General features: G+C 32.3%; 1 protein-coding gene across 1 annotated transcript; it reads right to left on the bottom strand.

Annotated features, from left to right (window-relative positions):
• Positions 1 to 1659: 1659 nt before the first annotated feature.
• LOC139499624 (C1q-related factor-like) lies at positions 1660 to 4264 on the bottom strand. The gene is made up of 2 exons (XM_071288365.1): positions 4015 to 4264; positions 1660 to 2155 (listed from the first exon to the last, which is right to left on the bottom strand). The coding sequence occupies exons 1-2, from the start codon at positions 4235 to 4237 to the stop codon at positions 1683 to 1685; spliced, it is 696 nt and encodes a 231-aa protein (XP_071144466.1). The 5' UTR covers positions 4238 to 4264; the 3' UTR covers positions 1660 to 1682.
• Between the last annotated feature and the right edge of the window lie 5047 nt (positions 4265 to 9311).

The raw sequence follows: 9311 nt of genomic DNA, 5'->3' as shown, positions 1-9311 counted from the left end.
GTGTTGTACAAGAATCTATGAAATATTTTGGGGTGCTATGAAGAACAAAGACGATAAATTCATTCAAGTGTGGACATCACAATATAGCAACTAATTACATAATAATTAATTATGTAATAATTATGTCATGATGAAATTATCACAATTTGAAAGATTAATCTTTCTTCTTTCTTTTGGTACCTCATTTACAAAATATAAAGAAGGATGAAATGAATTACTTCAGTTTAAAGCTGTCTGATTGGGAGTGAAAAAATCTTTGTATTGTGCTACCTTAAAAGCTTTAGATGGCTATGATTATTTTCAGGGAAAACTAAATGTAGATTACAGTGAACCTGTTGACTTTATTGAAATAAAGATAGGAAATTCTTCAGATATACTTCAGCTAGAATTCCAGTTAACATACACTGATTTACTTCACACAATGCCAACACAGACTAGATTAACAGCTATTGTTAATGGTGAGTACATTGATCTTATAAACAAAATGTCAACACAGACTAGATTAACAGTTATTGTTAATGGCGAGTATATTGATCTTATAAGCACCATGTCAACACAGACTAGATTAAATGTAATTGTCATTGGTGAGTACATTGATCTTATAAACACTTTGCCAAAACAGACTACAATACAATTATTGCTTGACGAATTTCTGGTGTCAGTACTTGTAGTTTTGGTTTCTTCTTCCTTATCTGTTTGGATGGTCCTGAGGAAGATGCCACCTTGGATAGTAGCTGATTTAAGTCTATTCTTTTAACAACAAAATTATTTTCATTAACCTGTGTATAATATGACGTAATTGTTTTCAAAGTTGATGTTTTTTTCTGAAATTGTTTAACATTTCACAGCGGTATAATACTTTTACTTTAATTTATCATCCCTTTTTTTTTTATTGACTTTGTATTTACACTATCATAGATAAAATGTATTTGTTTTTTGTGTGCTAATTTGTGTTACTACGTTTTTTGATTGAGTTAAGTCATTCCAATTGATATTCTATAGTGCGTCTTTCTATGTTGTGATGTTACCCATTTGTTTCAGATAATGGACAAGGTTTGGTACCATTAACTCGTTTTAATCCCGCTGCACATTGTTTGCACCTGTCTGAAATCAGGAATCTGATGTTCAATAGGTGTCGTTTGTTTATGTGGTTCATAAGTGTTTCTCGTTTCTCGTTTTTATATAGATTAGACTGTTAGTTTTCCCATTTGAATAATTTTACACTATTAATTTTTAGGGGCCTTTTATAACTTGCTGTTCGGTGTGAGCAAAGGCTCCGTGTTGAAGACTGTACCTTGACATATAATGGTTGACTTTTATAAATTCTCACAGTGACTTGGATGAAGAGTTGTCTTATTGGCATTCATACCACATCTACCTATATCTATTAACTCATCAGATGCATACAAATACAAGTACTACACATAGAGTACAAGTACTCTTGTTCCGGCAGTCAAACCTTTGATTGTGTGAGACATTGGAACAAAACCGGCCTTTCCAACGAACTCCCATTGTTCTATGGCATCAACATGACCCGCCCTTCACCACTGTTTTCTTTCCATGCAGAACAACCATATATTGCTCTAAATGTTAATCATTTATCGTCCTGAATATCATTGAACTTCTTTCTATCCACCAACAAGAAGGAACATGCAAGGATTTTGTATTAATTTCTTTTTTTATTAAAATAATCTCCAACCAGAGAATGTCCATCTACCGTACCCATCACTACTGAGAATCCCTTGTGGTTGTTCGAATGGTGCTGATCTTGTAAATACAACGTCTCCGGCAGACAACGAGACTATAACCAAAGCTGTTGAACACGCATCATCATAATCTTGTTCACTGTCAGCATTTATTACGCCTTTTACGACTGAGTTTTTCACCAGTTCAACGGTTATCTCACCATGCTTAGCGTCACCTATTCTTCCAGCAGCTTTTATTGTCCAAGTAAAGGCATATATTCCGTCTGATGGCGCAGTGAATGTACCTGTAAACTTATTGTACCCATTGCCTTCGTTCGTTTCGATTACATCATACTTAACGGTATGACCAGTTCCAAAGTGTTCCCCATCGAAATTAGCGGATAAATATGCCGTAAAAGCAACAAGCTCACTCGCCCTTCGTTGTCGGTTTGTTTTGGTTTCAGTTAATCCTAAAATATTTGAATAAATACAAACATGAAATCAAAATCTATATATGTATGTTGGAAGAAAATATGAAATTTATTTGTATGAGCTTTAGAAACAGGACGAAAAGCGAGGCTTATCCGAGCTTTTCTCCTGTTGGGTAGCGAGTACAAATAAATTTTATATTTTCCGTCAATGTATATATATTATGTTTATTCTGAAATTACTCACAACACTTAAAAATTTAGTTATTTAAAAAATCTAAATCCTTGTCTCTAATTTCTCAAAGAAATCGACATAGTTGAAACGCGGACCGCGAAGAGGACCCCAACATGAACTGGTTCGGAAACAGAAATATTCATATAACCGCTTTCTCAATATGGAAGTGGGGTAACAGGAGACTTTATTTGTCCAAGTCCAAATAAAGCAAAAATTTATTTGCATACTTGTTATTTTTACAACAGTAGGCTCATTACAGGATAATACGTTTTATGGCAATGACTTCTAATATCAACTGGTGCATTATGTCTGTTATATTTCCTATCTTAAATTTCCAAATCTATAGCATCTGAAAGTCTTCTAAGAGTGAAACTACAGGCGAGTTGTCTACGGGATTTAAATTAAGAGTCTTCCTAAAAATAATTAAACCATATATATGAAGGATTCATAATTTAACTATATATATGAAGGATTCATCTTTCTTCTTTCTTTTGGTTCCCGATTTATGAATTGTAAAGTTGAATGAAAGAAATTACATCAGATTAAAATTGTCTGATTTTATTTTATGATATGTACATTGCGCTGCATTAAACATTTTTATTTACTTTTATCCTGCAATTGGCATGTGTCTTATCATACATATACAGGACAATGTCTAGGCTGTATCTGTATACTATACAATATGGGCCAATGTCACTTTAAAGCTCCACCCACTGACGGACTACGTTTATGTATAATTATTGTTGACGAGTATTTTATAAACCTGTGAAATCTCTGAATGTGTATAACTATTGCAGTCGCATTCCAGTTTCATACGTACCTTATTTAAACTATCGATAGATTTACGTTCTGTTTGTTTTCAAGCATTTCTTAAGCGAACCATTTTCTGCTAACAGACGGATTAATTTTCTACGACACCAATCATTAAGTTCACATCAGTTCAATCCATACGTCATTGGAATGCGACTACAATACACATTTTGAGGTCATGCAGGTTCATCAAAACTTGTCAATAATACACAAACGTAGTCCGTCAGTTTATGGAGCATCAAAATATATGTTGGCCTGTTTATGAATGATAACATTGAGAATGGAAATGGGGAATGTGTCAAAGAGACAACAACCCGACCAAATAAAAAACAACAGCAGAGGGTCACCAACAGGTCTTCAATGTAGCGAGAAATTCCCGCACCCGGAGGCGTCCTTCAGCTGGCCCCTAAACAAATATATACTAGTCCAGTGATAATGAACGCCATACTAATTTCCAAATTGTACACAAGAAACTAAAATTAAAATAATACAAGACTAACAAAGGCCAGAGGCTCCTGACTTGGGACAGGCGCAAAAATGCGGCGGGGTTAAACATGTTTGTGAGATAAGATACCAAATTGCAGAAAAAAAAGAATACGTTTGTGCATGTTACCCAAAGAGCTGTGAAAGTAATGAAAGCGTTAGTAAATGACCATGGGATGAATTGAAACCGTTATTATTTTTTTTAACAATTTTCTTATATATATATATCTTGGGAAATATGTTCAAGAATTCCATTGAAAGTTTTATCTCCGGAACTGCATAAACCATTAAATAAAAATTCTTTTTAAATCTTATGATTAATGATACCGGTAGTCTCCCCAGTTGAAAATTTATTTTGGTTAAGTTTACATACCTGTATGATTTTCTTGTCCCGTGTTTGCAACCACTTGGCCAAGTCTCGACACTTCCTTCTCGAGTTCCTGAATTTTATGTTTGTATTTTTCTTCTCTTGCTTCAAGACCTATCATCTTTGATTCAAGTCGCGTAAGGTGATCGGCTAATGTCTTCACAACATCCGTTTCTGCAACGGAAGCTGTGAAGACTGCAAATAAAATAACTGGGAAAATCGACAACATTTCATTTACCGGTAGTTCACGAATGAGTTTTACCTGTATTCTGATTTACAGTACTTATATAATTGATAAGACAGGATATGTTCCCGATTTTGACGTATTTCATTTTGATTTAACATTATACATGTTATATTCTAGATCAAGGTTGTGAACTATCTTACCATATGTCTACTGAAAAATATTTCCATAGATAAAACAAATTAAGACAAATTGAATTCGATTAGACTAAATAATCGTGTTGAAAACCTAACACAAGTTAGACATGTTAGACTACTGCTGAAAACGAGAATGTTTCGTATGAAAAAATCCACAAGGAAGAAAGTATCCGCCCAAATACCCAAACAACAACAAAACATTACAAACAAATAAATTATTAAAAGACGTAGAGTTTAACTTAAATAAATGCAACAGTACTATACCGCTGTTTGAAATTCATACATTGATAGAGAAAAAAAAACCGAGTTACAAACTAAAACTGAGGGAAACGCATCAAATATAAGAGAACTACGACACAACAGAAACACAACATAATGTAATACACACAGAAACGAACTATAACATAACAATGGCCATTTTCCTGACTTGGTACAGGGCATTTTTAGATAAGAAGGTGAGTTGAACCTGGTTTTGTGGCATGACAAACCTCGCGCTTTAATGGCAATGTTAAATATAACATTAAAATGACAACATTACATGACAGGACTACAATACAAATGAATGGGAGAAAAATAAAGGACAGAGAAACAAACAATTAATAGCCAACAACAGGTACCTGGTTAAAAATTTAATATGCCAGACGCGCGCTATTTAAAATAGCAACACAGTAATACGATGTACCTTCTAACCTGGTTTCAGGTATCGCAGATCAAATTTATTCGTTCATAATGTGTTAATTTACGTTTTTTGATTGAGTTAAGCCTTCCAATTGATATTTTATCGTGTGATTTTCTATGTTGTGATGTTATGCTATTGTTTCAGAAAAAAGGGAGAAGGTTTGGTACCATTAAAACGTTTAATCCCGCTGCAAACATTTGTATCTGTCCTAAGTCAGGAATCTGATGTACAGTAGTTGTCGTTTGTTTATGTAATTTATACGTGTTTCTCGTTTCTCGTTTTTTTTCTATAGATAAGACCGTTGGTTTTCCCGTATGAATGGTTTCACACTAGTAATTTTGGGGCCCTTTATAGCTTTTTGTTCGGTGTGAGCCAAGGCTCCGTGTTGAAGGCCGTACATTGACCTATGATGGTTTACTTTTATAAATTGTTATTTGGATGGAGAGTTGTCTTATTGGCACTCACACCACATCTTCCTATATCTATTGCATGCTGCATTGAATACGTTTTGTGTGGATATATTTCAATTTTATAGTCAGACGATAAGATACGACGAAAGTCTAGTTAATTGGTCCATTAAAACCCAATCACGAATTACCTTAATAATTTGGTAAGAGGATTTCATTAACCTGTTCCAAATGCTAATTTTCTTGAAATGTTGAATATTTGTGCACTTTCTGATGATCTTGTTAATCATGTTAATGCGTTATTTGCTCGGGCACTTACGACAGTGGATTTAGAACGTAAATTGTACATCTATACTTTAAAATGAGATGACTTCATTTTGTGTGTCGCTTCTCTTCTTTCCACAATAAATGTTTCCGTCATCGGACATTTGAGTCATATATAAGATTACCGTTAAGGACTTTTTAAAACTACTCATAATTTGCATATGTACTTGGGGACAGGACCATTATTTTTGCTTTTTTCTGTATACTATGATCATACATACATGTATACTATAAATAAAGTGTATATGCTATTTAATACCAAATCCAATAGTTTACTTTCCACGGAGATCACTGATATATTATATAGATAGTCTCTATATAATATATCAGTGACTGTTTATAATATATTTATGTTCATAGTATAGAGAAAAAACAGAATCCCCCCTCCCCCCCAAAAAAATAGCGCACTTTTGAAAAAGGGACAGGACTAAATAACATTTCCTGTCCCCAAGTACCTATGACTTTGGATAGTGATACCTTTCCTGAAAGTTTCCAGTTATAAATCTTTTTTACAAAAAAATATTCTACAACAGTTTACATACGCTCTAAATGACCGCGATTTCGCGGGTGTGTTCTAGTATTAATGTAAACATTGATTATGTCTATGACCATGATGACAGCAAATTGTCTTAAAAATCTATGCAAGAGGTCTAGTTATAAAGCAATATCTTTAACTTGCAGAAAAACCTAATTGAACTCAAAATTGATTAGAAATTATTGATAAAATATTAATGTTGTTAATCTGAAAATGTTGACTTAAAAATCATTTCCAAGTCAGTATTATGACAGTTGTTGTTCATTCATTTAATGTGTTTTATCACTTGATTTTGCCCTTTGATAAGGGACTTTCCGTTTTGAATTTTCCTCGGAGTTTAGTATTTTTGTTATTTTACTTCCCCCCTCCCCTCTTAAATGTATGCCATAGTTCTATTAAGATATTCACAGTTGCGTTTAAACATCAACCATGAAGATGTTATCTTTTGGTACATACATTGGTTTACTTTTTGTATATTGAAGGTTTATATGAATTACAAAAAATCTACTTTTTCCAACTTTTCATTCGACTCTTTCATCAAATACTATCCCTCGGATCTAGTTAATTTTATTTTATCATTATTTAAGTAAATGTCTGAAAAGCAAACAAGCATGCCACACAGTCTTTACATGCGAAGTACAGCTGTCAAAGAACAATGATTAAAACAACAGCAACATTTTGCGTAGTTTGCTTAAATAAATAGCAGCCATATTTATTTTATTTTGACGACAACTATTTCAAAGGGATTAAACATACATGTATGTAAAATAAGTATACAAACATGGCAATTCTTAATATTTATCAACAATTCAGTCGCATATAGGTGAATTTTAAACGTTTGATATTCCTTCTGTTTGTGTACTGATGAACATTGTCAGCGTTGAAATCAAATTGACCCTTTTAGTTTTAAAACGTAATTGCAATCGTAGTTATGTGATATTTATACTGAAAATAACAAAAAAAAAAAAAAAAAAAAAAATTGGAATGTCAGATACAAAACACAAATAAAGTTTGTCCAATGTTTGCTTTTTTAAAAGTTCAACATTCAATCTAAAAAACAAAATCCTTTATGCATTATTTTCCAATGCTGATAGTAAGCGCTGTTTTTCTCTTGTTTCGTAACAGATATTAGATAGTATATCGATATATAAGCAAGCGATTATAAAGCAATGGATACATTTTTATAGTTGCCGATGATGACAAAAGCACATATTTTGAGTATGAGTATAAATGCCCTTTTGCATCAAATATGTTCATATTAGCTTTAATTTCAATGAGACCGAAACATATTTTTCATTAAATATAGAAAGAAAAAAAACCTTATTATATCGAAATCTACCAAGACAATCCAAATGTTAAAAAGAAATTAACAAGTTAAGAAGTTAACCATTTCGTATTCACGTTCTCTCCACCTGAATGTCTTTGTTGCCTTTTTATGTTTTGTTTCAAAGAATGGTTTCTTTTTTTCTTTTTCTAATTTTCCCTACCTAACAGTATTTCTATGTTCTTTCAATCACGTTGATTTTGACCCTGTTCATTAACAATTTTCACCTTTTGATAAATTAATAAAAACTACGCTTACATACTGACCCTGTTCATTAATAACGATCATGATTCGATCAGGTACTTTGGCTTGTTATCTCGTTCATTAATCTGTTCATGAAGAGCATTTAAATGAATTGACACTGTTTATGACTAACATAATAATTTTACAAGCTATTTTTTTTTTATCAGTAACATATATTAATGTGTAAATGTGAAAACCAGTATCATTGTGTCATCAGTATATTCAAATAATTTTTTATTGATCTCACATTTTTGTGTAGATCTATTCGCCTAATCTCTAATCTTTATATTTGATATGCTAGTACACGTTGTCTGTTTTCTGTCGAGCATGCATTTTTAGTTTTCATTTGACTACTATTTTTAAAAGATCTAAAATTTGTAGAATCAGTCTTATTACTTGTTCTCAATAATAATATTTTAGCAAATCTCATCAATTTTTTGGATTATCACGTTTTATTTTCTGTTGTTTAAAATGTTGAAGTAATCTGTATCTGTAAGTTGCGAAGTCAGTTCATCCGTTATGGTATCAATCTCCATTATTTAAACTGTTATACAAATGAGAGCGCTAAACTTGTTTTTACGTACACTCAAAGACAGCAAATACATAGTCCACATACTGTGCATACAGCGCACTGGCAATGTTGAATGGGTCATTTAGTTTCGGTAAAGTCTTTGATACAGGCGAAATAGAATTTACCGTCTATCACCCATGCCGATTGACACTATGCTTTACGTACATGACCGATTCTTTTATATCTTCTCGGCCTGCATATTTATGAAAAAATTTCCCCTTCACTTTGAAGAATGTCTCCTCGTGATTTTATCAGATAATGCACACATGTCTATCATATTGTTATTATATTTGCATTTGATATAATATATATACATTATAAAGATCTATAAAGCAATAAAATTCTGACAAACAACACAATGATACTGGTTCTCACATGAACATACGTCAAATAACAAACATATCTTACCCTAACTAAAACTGCTACGCATATGTAAGACGCAATATATGAACCACCTACCAATCAATTTTCAAGTTTTATTACATTTATGTATATACACCATGTATAGATTGAGATGTTGAATGTGAAATTAACGACCAGCGAGATAAAGCAGATTTGAACATAGTTGTACGTATTGTTTTCTTTTAATATTGTTTTAAGTAAAATCAACAAATTAAAACATTTTTTCTATATTTTACTATTTGAAAATCACTGCTTAATATATATTGATTTTTCACAATAGTATTGATCTTTTATTCACGTTACATTTTTTGAGTGGTGCAAATTGGGATGACTTTGTACTGGTGATTCATTTATTTTTCGTTAATACCAATTTTCGTGGATTGAGGAAAACTTATATTTTTGTGGATACCAATGTCTGCATACATACCTTTCGAACA

This window comes from Mytilus edulis, chromosome 12 (assembly GCF_963676685.1).
Source record: "Mytilus edulis chromosome 12, xbMytEdul2.2, whole genome shotgun sequence".
Classification (NCBI taxonomy): Eukaryota; Metazoa; Mollusca; class Bivalvia; order Mytilida; family Mytilidae; genus Mytilus; species Mytilus edulis.
The sequence above is the reverse complement of the archived record's forward strand: the minus strand, read 5'-3'. Positions and strand labels throughout refer to the sequence as shown.